Below are 13,620 nucleotides of genomic sequence, written 5' to 3' on the forward strand. Positions count from 1 at the left end.
TGCCGTAGTTTATGGGATAGCATAGTGTCTGCTCTATTGCCTTTGTGGTAGTATAGCTGCCTAAGTTTTGTAAGATTTTCTTGGGTGTGACGCAGTTCTAATTGGTTGATATGTGCCCTAACGGACGAAATCTGTGTTAATGTTTCGTTAGTAATGTTGGCCCGATTAGTGGTTTCTAACAGTCTGAGTTTACAGTGGGCTTTGGCTAAGGTGAGTCCCGCCAGCTTTCTAAGGTGGGCTTGCTTGCGAATAATGTAACCCCTAATTACGGCTTTAATAGCCCCCCAGAGTGTATCATCTGCAATTTGTACGTTGTCATTATGTTGGATAAGTTCAATTATATCTCTGCGCAGCTCTTCCCTAAAGGGAGTGTCTGCCAGAATGTTGCGAGGTAAAGACCACTTGCCTTTACCTGGGTGGTGGTCACTAGAGCATAAATCAGCAAGTACTGGGTCATGGTCTGACCATTAACAAAAAGAAATGCTAGTGTGAGAAATTGAGTCTAATGTTGCTGCAGAACAGAACAAGTGGTCTAATCTGGAATAGGTTTTGTGCGCGGGGGAGTAATGGGTGTAATCCCTGTCTGTCGTATGGAGTGACCTCCACATGTCAAAATAACCAAATTCTGAGATGATAGTTTGAAAACGCGTGGAAAGAAGACACAGTTGGGTATGAGTTTTAATCGGGGTCAGGGTTTTACGGTCCATTTTGGTGTCCCATATCATATTGAAATCACTTGCTAGTAGAACCCTGCCTTGTCTGTGTTGTTCTATTAACCGTAGGATTTTCCTAAGACACGCAGGTTGGTTGGAGTTGGGTAGGGTGTGCAGAACATGGTCTAACTTACAGACAAGTATTGTGTATCTAGCTTGGGGGTCTTTTATTACCTGTATTTGCTCAAAAGCAATCCTCTTATGTATCATTACAGCCGTTCCTCTGGCTTTCTTTGTAAATGGAGAGTATTCTATAGTCGTGTAGGAACGTGAGTAAAATCTGTGGGGTGAGTCTAGATGCCAGTGAGTTTCTTGTAAGAAAACAAGATCGGGGATGTGGAACTTAAGCATACGGGTAAGTAAACTACGTTTGAAGGGGGAGTTAAGGCCTCTGGAGTTGTGCGTAAGGATTCTAAGGCGACTCATTTTCCATGTTTGTTCCTGAAGTAAAAAATAGAATGAGAGGGGGGGGGAAAGGGAGAGATGTAACTCGAAACCCTGTTAAGTGGCGGTCTACGACTGGGGAGGAGGGAAGGTGGAAAGGGGAAGGGAGTCAATCAACACTTAAGTCTAAAAGATGTATCGACAGTAAGAGGTGGAAGTAGTCCACCTGGATGGAACCCTGGTGTGGGCTACCCTTTATGGGGGGGGGGGGGACTAAGAACAGAACTATGCAAGTGGGAGCCGGAATTCCGTGAAAAAAGTAAATTAAACTAGAGAAATGACATACTTCATAGTATACCAACCCTGCTCCGTAGCATATAAGACATTACATCATATCTGTAAGAGAGAGGGTAAACCACGTCTACATAGCTAGATCTATATATTAAAATGTTGTTCAGAGAACTAATTCTCTAAGTGACTCTGATACTTCCATGTCAACCTCTATGAGACATATAGTCAGTATTCGATAAAGTCTCAGAATGATGGTTGAGATCTCCAAGTTTCGCTCAGATTATTATGAGGTATCTGAGGAAAATAAAATTTGCCAATGCTATTCTTGAACTCAGGGAGATAAGGTAGGTGGCAGAGGGGGATCCCGAGGCTGCTGGGTCTTTAACCTCTTGGGTCTTTGATCTTTGGCGGACCATTCGGGGGAGGTGACTCAATTTCGAGTGAGAAGAGGGGGGTTCCCTCGCTTCATCAACCATAAGACCCCATTGTGTGAGAAGAGTAGTACCCTGAGGCAGAGAGGACACTGTATATGTTTTATTTTCTTTTGCTATTATCAATTTAGTTGGGTAACCCCACCTGTACTTGATATTCGCCCTACGGAGGGATAGCGTAACTGGTTGGAAATATCTTCTGTGCTGTAGGGTATGTGCTGAGAGGTCAGGCAACAGTTGGATATCTTTAAACCTTTCTGAAACTTGTGGTTTGTGGAAGGCTGCCTGCATGAGTCTGCCCTTGAATAAAAAGCTATGAAAGCAGACAATAACGTCTCTCGGTTTCTCTTGGAAAACCGTTCTTGGGCGCAGGGCTCTATGTGCCCTCTCCATGGTGGCGTTCATCCCTTCCGTTGGACCAAGAAGATCTTTAAAGAGGTCTTGTAGATAATTTTGGAGATCAGCAGGTTGAATATCTTCTGGAATTCCTCTGAATCTTACGTTGTTTCTGCAAGTTCTATCCTCCACATCAGCAAGCATGAACTCCAGCTGGTTTATCTTTTCAGCTAGGGATTCTGAGTATGCTAGGAGGTTTGTCTGATCCGTAGCTATATCTTCCTGTTTTCTTTCCAAGGAATCCACCCTTTCTCCTATTTCTGAGATGTCCTTACTGAGTTCAGCATGGCTTCGCTGGATCTCCTTAGTTATGGAATGGGTTTGGTTTGCAAGTAGTTTTTTGAGGGAGGCTTCCGTGATAAAGTGTTGAGACTTAGCAGATAACACATGGTCGGGCTGACCGTCATTGGATTCGCCTAAGCGCTCCTTGGATGATTGTGTAAAGTGGTCGAGGACTGTCTTTTTCACAGATCCAGGAGTTTTCGGGTGTCTTCTAGAAGTATGAGGCATTTTCAAGTAGAGTGTAGATAGCTTGAACTGAACAACTATTCCAACGTTAGAGGCAGTGAATAAGGCACATAAACCCCTCTGGTTGACAGAAGTAAAGGAGTGAGAGAAGTTCACATATATATATATACAATAGTGTGCGGAGCAGGGCTGGGTGGCCTCTCCTGACCCCTATCCCCTCATGATGGCACTTGTTGAGCTATGGAGCACCCTTCAGAACTTAACGTCTGTCTGATAGTACCGAGTCAAGTGGAGAGAAGGGCCAAGTAGATACCACAAGCAAAATGACAAGACAATGTTAGTAAGGTACCTTTACACACCCCAAACTAAAACACAAATGACAGTTCACTGTGCAAATAATCTGAGACCATGGGAGTTGGTCTTGATGAGTGAGTCACCACCGCGCTGAATATATGATACTGGTCGAACATCAAGTCTCCAAAGTATCTCCAAGCGCAGTATGAGAACCACTCAGCAAGCCGCAGTAATCAGTACTGAGTACTCAATGCTAAATACTAAATATGCCCCCTCTGAACTCAGGGAAATGGGGATATGACCTGGCGGAAGGGGAAAGGGAAAGTGGAAGTGACCAGCTCACACAGGTGGGCTGGAAAGGGAGAGTCTCGAGGGGGCTTTCACAAAATCAGCACACAAATTAAAGCACCAATTGGGGGCTAACTAGATGTAAATATCAATGTATACAGTAGGAGAGTATTATAATTAAGGAGTAGGCCCCCCTTAGGTTCTGATGTCTCGGTGGCTAATTGTTTACAAACAACAGTTGGCTATGCAAATAGTATAAATACACTCCACTCTGCGTATGGTAACAGAGGCACATATGCTGGCGCAGCATCTTGAATATAACACAATGTAAATATATAAACACAAACAAGCAGTGTCCAACCAAATTATTGTATTGCTGATCCTTTTCCCCTTTTACGTTTTCAAGGTATTGTGTTGTCAAGGGAGAACTGTGACCTGTAAAGGGGGGGGGGGGGTTCTGGGGACAGCTCCTGTTAGGGATCAGAGAAGGTGCTGCACAGAGTCAGTTGCCAGCAAAGCTTGGAAATAGGACTAGGTAAATAGCCCCACCAGGAAACATTAAATAGGGTAGTTCCCCTGAAGGGCAGTAAGTAAAATGTAGAGTGCCACTGCAAACTACAACAAGTTCCTATGGTAATTTATTATATATTTTTTTTATTATTTTTTTATTGTTTGTACTTTTTTGTGTCCTAGAGATGGGTGGGCCTCAGAGCTGGTATCAGAGGTGCAAGTCAGTCAGCAGGGACGACACCCCACTTGCAAATGATGAATAGAGGCCCTTAGGGTAAAAGATAACCAGGATTAGGCTCTGACCATCCTGGACCCCCACACCAGACTATGGGCCGCCTCAGAAGGTAGCACAAATCCCTTATGGCAGGAATTACTGAGAGGGCCCTTTCCTGAACCTGCGTGACACAATGGGGGCTTCCTTTAAGATTCAAATAATGAGTCTCACCTAAATCAGCTCAGGGGTGCCAGCCACCAGGATCACCACCAAGATATGCAGGCTGTAGAGGGCTGAGAGTCCGGTAGGCCAGAAAATCAAGATTGCGGCCGTCGGCACCTTCCTAGACTCCATACTTTGTTCCTTGCCAGATGCGGGACAATTGGTGCAGGGGCAGCCAGGCAGTGCAACCACTACGTAGGCTACCCTGTGTTCCTCTTCCACAGAGACAGGTTCCGCCAAGCTGCAGATGCCGACAATCCGTGTCGGTAGATCCAGGGAGGCCAAAAGCCACGTGGGCGCAATTTCGGGTCGGTCTGTCCTCCTAGAACCCGGTCAAGAATGACACCTGATGTGCTGTGGCTGCACCGGAGCGGAGCCCCGACCCTCCGGTGCAGTAGTTAAAGGTGCAGCTGGACTTGTTAGGGAGAGTGCGCAGGAGAGGTACTCGCTTGTCGGCTGGATCAGACTGCTCGGGAATCCGGCCTCAGGCCTCGAGGTATTCAGTCACAGGTGTTACCGGCCAGAGTGCGCACCCTTAGACAGCTGGCCCTCGGAGCGGAGCCCCGACCCTCCGGAGGACAATATACCCAGCTGCGGGTTGATCAGTCACTCTATGTAGGGCTCTCTTGTTGTTGGCTGTGAGGCCTAATGGTGGGTAAGAAGTGCCGCCAATGCACACCAAAGTTTCTCTGAGGGGTCACTCAATTAGAGTAACACAAGTTCAGGCAAAAATAAACAGACTTAGCCTGCACTAGGAGCAGATATCCTAATTATAAACACTTTTCCTAGCTCTTATTTTTATTTTTTATTTTTTTATTTTTCACCTAGAAGATTTCAGTTTGTTTTTCAATTGAGTTATACAGTTTATAGGTAACATTAAAGGTGGAAAAAGTTCTGAAATGATTTATCTTTGTCTCATTTTTTTACATCACAGAAACTTGACATTTTAAGAGGGGTGTGTAGACTTTTTATATTCACTGTAAACATACATATTTAGATATGTATGTATCTCTATGTTAAAGCCCTTTGCCTGCCTTTTTTTATTACACCTGAGACCTCATATGTTTGAGCCCTTATAACTTTGTTGTGCAATATTTGGTTTTAATAATTATCAGACTAGGCGATAAGCCTGCCCAGATGGTAGTCTATGTTTAAAAAAGAGAAACCCCAAGCTAAAGGTAAATTTTTAAAAAAAAAAGTAAAATTACAGAAAAAAATAAACAAAATTTAAACCTAAACTAATACCCCTATAAAAATAAAAAATCCCCCTAAAATAAAAACACCTCCTAATCTAATACTAAACTACCAATAACGCTTAAAAGGGCCTTTTGTGGGGCATTGCCTTAAGTTAAACAGCTCTTTTACTTACAAAAATTACCAATTACCCCCTAACAGTAAACCCCCCCCCCCACCCACCAAACCCCCCAAAATAAAAAAAAAACTAACACTAAAAAAACCTAAACTACCCATTGCCCCTAAAGGGACATTTGTATGGGAATTGAGCATTCAGCTCTTTTCGGGCACAAAAACCATTAGTCTAAAAAAAAAAAAAAAGACTAAGAATAAGCCCCAAATAGGTACTCAACGTTCCTGAAGTCCGGCGGAGGTCTTCTTCCAGGTTACTCCATCTTTTATCTTCATCCGGAACAAAAGCGTAGTGAAGGTGCGTAGCAGTCTTTCACGATGCCTGGATCCTCAGAGGCGGTCCTCGGTGGCGGCAGCAGTCCTCGGCGGCGTGGAGGCTCCTCTCCTTCCAATGTCCATCGTACACTGAAGATTGAATGCAAGGTTCTGCATTCAATTTGGGGTACCTTGCATTCCTGTTGGCTGACATTTTGAAATCAGCCAATAGGATTAGAGCTACTGAAATTCTATTGGCTGTTCAAATCAATATTCGCTGATTTCAAAATTTTAGCCAATAGAAATGCAAGGTACCCCAAAAAATATGGGGTACCTTGCATTCAATCTTCAGTGTGTGACAGACAATCGCATGAAGATGATGGAGCCGCCTAGAAGAAGACCTCCGCCGAATTTTAGGAACGGTGAGTACCTATTTGGGGCTTAGTCTTAGGATTTTACATTCTTTTGGCTTCCTCGCACAGCCAACATTGCTTAGAGGATGCATGCGCAACTAGCGACACCAACGGATGTGTTACAAACGCGATTATAGTATAGATAGTGTGGTTATGAGTGTAACTGTACTTTGTAATGTATTTTTTATGTGTTTTGTGATGCTTTTTTTGTTTCACAAAACAGTTAACCAGAGCTCTGAGGACGCGCTATCCTGACGCGCGTTGACTTCAATTGCGCTAAAGTGATCACATTTACTTTAAACTTGTAATACGACTGATAAACCCGACACGTGCAAACACCCATAACTGTTAGCGCACCAGTCGTAATCTGGCCCTTAGGTAGATAGTTTGTATATCAAGTTCAAGAGGACTATTTATCTATGTCAAATAATGCAATAAACAACGTAATGTTATACCAAATGTCTGAGGCACTTGTATGCAAAACACCTAACAAGTGTCCAACTGTGACCTTTCTCAGATAAGATGTCGTATTTAATAATTACATAATTTAATCCATTGTCCTCCAGATGTTATGTTACACATGTGATCTTTCATGATTTTGTACAAATCCATTGTTGTGTTTAATGTTTTTCATACAATGGTTGGGGGAATGGCAATGCACTCTCATTTTTAACTACTGCACCATAGCACCACCAGTGCATTTAAGGTAAAGCTGGAATATCCTACACTTAAATAGTGCACTGTTGTCCCCAAGCAATGAGTTATGAAACACCCTTTAAAGACAACATATATGCAGAGTATATCATTTGCTTAGATAATTTCCATCTGAACACATCTAACCAAATTTGTGCTGGACTAATGGTTGTAATTTTTTTCATTGTAGGCATGATCAACTGTTTCACATTGGGTGTACTAAGTGGGTCTGGTTGATAGAAGTAAGAAGGCAATTGCTGTTAGCAATTGCTGTTAGTTTTACCCAACATGCATGTGTAGCAGAGGAGAGAAAACTGTGGTGCTAAATAGGGTCAACAACTTACAAACAGTGTAGCACCACCAAATTGCATCCAATAATTTATTTAGGAAAGAGTATACTTTTGCATTGCTGCTCCTGAGTCCCAAGGTATGGTTTTCAGCAAACTATCAATGCCAAAGACCAATGCAGATTAGATAATAGAAGTAAATTGGAAAGTAGTTTAAAATTACATGCGCTATCTGAACCATGAAAGGTAGGAGTAACTACGAAAACAAATGAGGCAGCAAGGCCTTTGGCAATTTATTTATTATCATTTTTTATTACATTCTCTGTAGTGTAATGGCCCCCCCATCCCCCCTTTTTTGTATTATAGCCCCCCATCCCTCTCTCTCTGTTTATTTATTTTCTGCAGTGTAGGGCCACCCCACTCCCTCCCCCCTCCTCTGCTGGACTGCCCACCTGCCTCATGGTTTCCCTCTCACACCTCCAACCGGCACCAACGATAAACGTTACAGATGGTAACACACACAGTGTCACCGTATGTAACGATCTGCCTTTATATGATTGTGCTCCGATTCCATATGCAGGCAGATGCCTGGAGCTCAGGAACTCCAGCAGCTGGAGCTTCCTGCAGCTCGAACGTATATATATATATATATATATATATTATATATATATATACAACATGCTGTACGATAGGCAAAGTACCACAGTACGTATATATACGTCCTTTTGGGTTAAGGGGTTAAAATTTAGATGACAAATTACTAATCTTTAATATTTTTCAAAGAAAGGTCATGTGACTGGTATTGCATTCTATTGCCAGGCTGACTTGACTTTCACAATAAGTTTGCACAATATGATTTTCCGTATTTATGTTTATTAGGGAGCAACCTCTTTAGTTTAAAGATTTACATTTCTAGTTAAAGAGGTTCATTATTATATAATTTTATACAATTACAGTATAAGGTCATATTATATTCTTTGGTTTATTTCCCAGAGTGAGGCTTGCTGTCCTTTCTCGTTATGCGCAGGAGCTGGGGTGGAGGCAGAATGGAGAGGCAGGAGCAGGCACTGATATACTCATAAAGATTGGATGGTAATCCTCCGGTAGGGTCAGCGCTTGCTGTCGCATCATATTCATCACTGTGTGCCGGAGATCTCTGCTCACATCACCTCGCACCTCAAGTAACGCCAGTACATGGTCATCACTGGAGAGATAAAAAAAGATATAAGCTTATATAGAAATAAGCAGCCTTCATTGGGCTATATTACCAATCAAAGATAGATTACAGTTTATTATTGGCTAGATTACAAGTGGAGCGCAAAAATATTAGCACTATTGAGTGCTAACTGTGCTCAAGTTAAATCAATAGCACTCTTGTGCTTGCCCTCATATTATAAGTTGAAAGTAAAATGTTAGCACTAAAGTGCGCTAGCATCTGGAGGTCGGACAGAGCGGCAATGTTCACTCCCTTTCCCATAGACTTCTATGGGGCACGCTACTAAAGCCTTTTCTGCCTTTCGCTTGCACTCTAACCCAAAGATGTGCTATGGCAACTGGGTTAAAGCCCAAGGTGCATTAAGAAATACTTCAAATACCTTTGTTCTTCACTTAGAGAATTTTATTTATTTATTTTTAAAATATGTATGTTTGAAAGATTTTTGAAACAATGACTATTAAGCTGTTTACATTTCTTCTATTTAAAATTACACAAAAATGGAATTTTTTTATGTTAACTTTTTCCCATATTTGGGTTATTCTGCAAACTAAACCTATTTTCCAAGGTAGGGTTCTTATAGAAAAAGCACTGAACATTAAGGCTAAAACTAACATTAGCACAGGGTGTGAACTGCTTAAAGGGACACTCAAGGCAAAATTAAACTATCATGGTTCAGAAAGAGCACACAATTTTACAAATTATTACAAAAATCTGCATATCCTACTGAGCATGTGCACAAGCTAATTGAGTATATGTATACTAGTCTATGATTGGCTGATGTCTGTCACATGATGCCGGGGGCTGGCAAATGGGAGAAAAAAAAGAATTTGCCAGAAAAAAACAAATCTACTGTTTTTGTGAAATTCAGAGTATGTGTTATTGCATTGTCTTTTTATAAGGCACTTGTTAATTATACAATTATTCTGTATTTAGTGGTCCTTTAATGGTTAAAGGGGTTCCTTAAAATAAGAAACGTTATTATTGTGGTGGGGTTAACGATAAAAGGAAAAACAGAATTAAACCTAGCATAGTAATTTGTTATCTATGGTATAAATATGACACATAAAAAGACACAATGATTTTTATTTGAAAACAAATATATTTAAGCTTAATAGCCAATGTTCTTAGCAACAGACTGGGAGTCCATTATTAGCAATTGATTATTGTAACAAGTTAATGGTATAATGGAGAATTTAATTATTTTAACAACTAAGTTTACATAAGGGGATTTCCCTAACTAGAGCTGAATTGAATAATTATAGCATTATACAAACATGGAAATATTATTTTAATTTGCAGTATCCCCAGTCGATATTTTTATAATAGTATAAGTTGGTAAAATATTGGCTTATATTAGTTTCTTACTCTCCAAAAATATTTATTATTAACATGATTTTAAATTCTTTGTCCCTGGGACAAACTATGTGGTTCTGCTGACAATGTTTTATTATTTTAAGTGATTTAAAAAAGTTTTATAATAAACTGTTGAGTAAAATGATAAAGGAGAATGGCTTCATACCTTTCTGACATGATTTTGGCTTAGTTACAACTTAGCTCTCGGTTAGATTACGAGTTTTGCGTTATGAGTGAAAAAGCAGCGTTATGGCTCTTTTTCACTACCGCTGCTATTACGAGTCTTGTAGGTATAGCTGTACCGCACACCTTTTCGGCCCTAACGCAACGTAACTAACGCACTTTTTAAAAATTCCTTTTTCAATGGGACTTCCACAGCGCCGGTATTATGAGTTTGCCTGTCCGGCCAAAAATTGAGCAGTACAGCCCATAACTACAAGATCCGTACCATAAACTGAAAGTCAGTAGTTTATGGGTTTTACGCTACAAAGCTGTAATAAAACTCATAACTAAAGTGTTACAAAGTACACTAACACCCATAAACTACCTATTAACCCCTAAACCAAGGCCCTCCTGCAAACACTAAAATAAAATTATTAACCCCTAATCTGCCGCTCCGGACATCGCCGCCACTATAATAAACATATTAACCCCTAAACCGCCGCACTCCCGATCGTAAACCCTAGTTAAATATTATTAACCCCTAATCTGCTGCCCCCAATCTCGCCGCCACTATACTAAAGTTATTAACCCCTAAACCTCTGGCCTCCCACATCACTAACACTAAATACATATATTAACCCCTAACCCTCCTAACTTTAATATAATTAAAATAAATCTAAATAAAACCTACTATTATTACCTAAATAATACCTATTTAAGGTTAAATACTTACCTGTAAAATAAACTCTAAGCTAGCTACAATATAACTAATAGTTATATTGTATCTAACTTATGTTTTATTTTTATTTCACAGCTAAGTTTGTATTTATTTTAACTAGGTAGACTAGTTAGTAAATAGTTATTAGTTAAAATAAATACAAAGTTACCTGTAAAATAAAACCTAACCTGTCTTACACTAACACCTAACATTACACTAAAATTAAATAAATTACATTAAATACAATTAACTAAATTACAAAAAATAAATAAACACTAAATTAAACAAAATAAAAAATAAATAAACTAATTACACCTAATCTAATAGCCCTATCAAAATAAAAAAGCTCCCCCAAAATAAAGAAAAACCTAGCCTAAACTAAACTGCCAATAGCTCTTAAAAGGGCCTTTTGCGAGGCATTGTCCCAAACAAATCAGCTCTTTTACCTGTAAAAAAAATACAAACACCCCCCCAACAGTAAAACCCACCACCCACACAACCAAACCCCCCAAATAAAATCCTATCTAAAAAAACTAAGCTCGGCGGAGCTTAGGCAAGCACAATGGTGGACGCATAGTTTGTCTGCTCCTGGTTCATCTATCCATTAAAATGGAGACTTGACACTAAAACACCTTAAGAGTGTCTTCACAAATATACCAACTTGTTCCTGAATTGGCCCCACATAAAATCGTTTACCGCACTTCATTACAATACGCGGTAGATCCAGCAACAAGTCCGGACGGATCCGGCGCATTGGAGGCCTGAGTTGCAGCCTTGGCAGGTGAATACTGCTCCCCGGCAAAAGAGACAGTCTGAGACATCTCTGTCAACACCGGAGGATAGCGCGTAAGCACTCCGGTGTTCTGAAAAAAGTTCAACACGCTGCACGGCTCACAATGGGGATTTAGGAAGGAGGGGGAGGACTGCAGAGAAAGAAAGGCCGCCATGACTGCGTGAGTAGCCACGTGGGAGACCGGACAGGCTATGACACATGCCTGTGTTAGTTAAGACCGGGGGCAAAATTAATTCTAGAAACACTGACTCAAGTACAACTCGGTTATAAGCAAACCCATAGAGCTCAAGATGGAAAGTGCTGGGTCTGCAAGGGGCTTATAGAAAGGGGAGTTGCTGCAGGGCAGAACTACAAATCTAAAATCTAAGGTCTGAATAGCAAGAAAATAAATCTTGTAGCTAAAAGGATTGTTAACTCATAACTGATCACAGTTAATCACACACCTTATAGAGCTGGAAGGAGGAGAGAGAAAAGGCTCACAAAAGTCTATATTAAAGTAAAGAAGGACTATAGTTTTTGCTTAAAATTTTATTTATAAGGTGTACTGCTGAAAATGACATTTAAATATTTTGGGCGCCAAAATAAAGCTGAGACAGCTTACAGACGGATATATCCCTTATCTCCCCCTACAAAAGGCAAAAAGAAACCTGTGTGACCCACCTAATAAAAATATAACATGTCAATCAGAAGAAATAGCAAACCAGGCTGCACATCTAAGCCAGCGGCAGCCAGCATCTTCTTTAAACCGCAGAAGGGGGATAAGATATTGGAAAGAGGAGATGAGGTAGCTGAGGAAGAGATGGAAGAAGACATAGATGCTAATCCTACAGAAAGCAGCAATATACCTATAACCAAATCTGACATCAAGAATCTCATATCCAAACAGGATATAACATCAATATTTGATAAAATGTGGGAGAAGATGGATGCTCTCCAGAGCACGGTTACTAATAGCCTCACAGAAATTAAACAAGACATCTCTGAATTGGGTACTAGACTAGAAACGCTGGAGGAAAAAGAAGAAACAATGGAGGAAGACATTACCAGCGTCAAGCAGAACCTAAAAGAACATCAGCAAGAGCTGGCGGACATGAATGACAAATTAGAGGACCTGGAAAACAGAAGTCGTAGGTGTAATGTCCGTCTGAAGGGCATTCCCGTGTCAATCATTCCATCTCCACTAGAGGACTATCTACGTCAACTATTTCAAGCCATCACAGGGGTGTCTTCAGAGGAGAAATTCCAGCTGGAAAGGGCTCATAGAGCTCTAAGAGCAAAACCTAAAGAGGCAGAACCCCCGAGAGATGTAATAGCGAAACCTTTTCGCTTCCAGGAGAAGGAAGAGATTATGTCGGTGGCGAGGAAGAACCCTACTTTCAAGTTCAAAGGCTCGATTATACAGTTCTTTGAAGACCTTAGTGTCAAAACTTTACAGAGGAGATATGCCCTTCGCCCGTTGACGCAGCTTTTGAGGAAAGCCAGATCACATACAGATGGGGATTCCCCTTTGCCCTGCACGTACTCCATGAAGGCAGCACTTTCACCATTAAAGAACATCAGGATATACCAGGGCTTTGCCAATTACTAAAGCTAGAATGTCCGGATCTCCCAGAGAACTCACAAGACACCCCCAAAGCGAGATCACTACTCTCAAAAGGGACTATTCAAAATGGTCGCTGGACGAGAGTCTCCAGGAGGAAGCAGAAATCATGAACATTCTACAGGACTTGGAGGGCTGGTAACAGCTTTCTTTTTTTTTTTTTTAATTTCTTTTTATTGATACTTTTTTTCCTTTTCTCTTGATGACATAATAAAAAAAAAATACAATGTACAACAAACCAATTATACAACAATCAAGAATACAGTTCAAAAGCAAAGTTCAAAAATGTTTCCATTATTTCTCCTTCTCTCGTTTCCTTCCGAGCTACAACAGTTATAAATTTCACTGTTCTTTTTGTTACACTTAAACAATAATTCCATTTATTTCATAGGAAGAAAATATGAAATCTTAGGACTACAGAGCTGGTGCGGGGGGGGGGGGGGGGAAGAAAAAGAGAAAAAAAAAAAAGTGAGGCAGGGGAGAACTAATCCATCTATCTAGCTCGTCCAACTAATAGGAAAATTGCCATTAAGAATATTTAATTGGAAGAAAAT

The 13,620-nt window shown here is 40.7% G+C and overlaps 1 protein-coding gene across 1 annotated transcript in view; it reads right to left on the reverse strand.

Annotated features, from left to right (window-relative positions):
* Positions 1-8,077: 8,077 nt before the first annotated feature.
* Positions 8,078-13,620, reverse strand: part of EXOC3L1 (exocyst complex component 3 like 1) — a 146,415-nt gene continuing 140,872 nt past the window's right edge. Inside the window, exon 13 of the mRNA XM_053702850.1 lies at positions 8,078-8,428. Within this exon, the coding sequence (XP_053558825.1) occupies positions 8,242-8,428 (187 nt within the window). The 3' untranslated portion in view covers positions 8,078-8,241. The remainder of the gene's footprint in view (positions 8,429-13,620) is intronic.

This window comes from Bombina bombina, chromosome 1, assembly GCF_027579735.1.
Source record: "Bombina bombina isolate aBomBom1 chromosome 1, aBomBom1.pri, whole genome shotgun sequence".
NCBI lineage: Eukaryota > Metazoa > Chordata > Amphibia > Anura > Bombinatoridae > Bombina > Bombina bombina.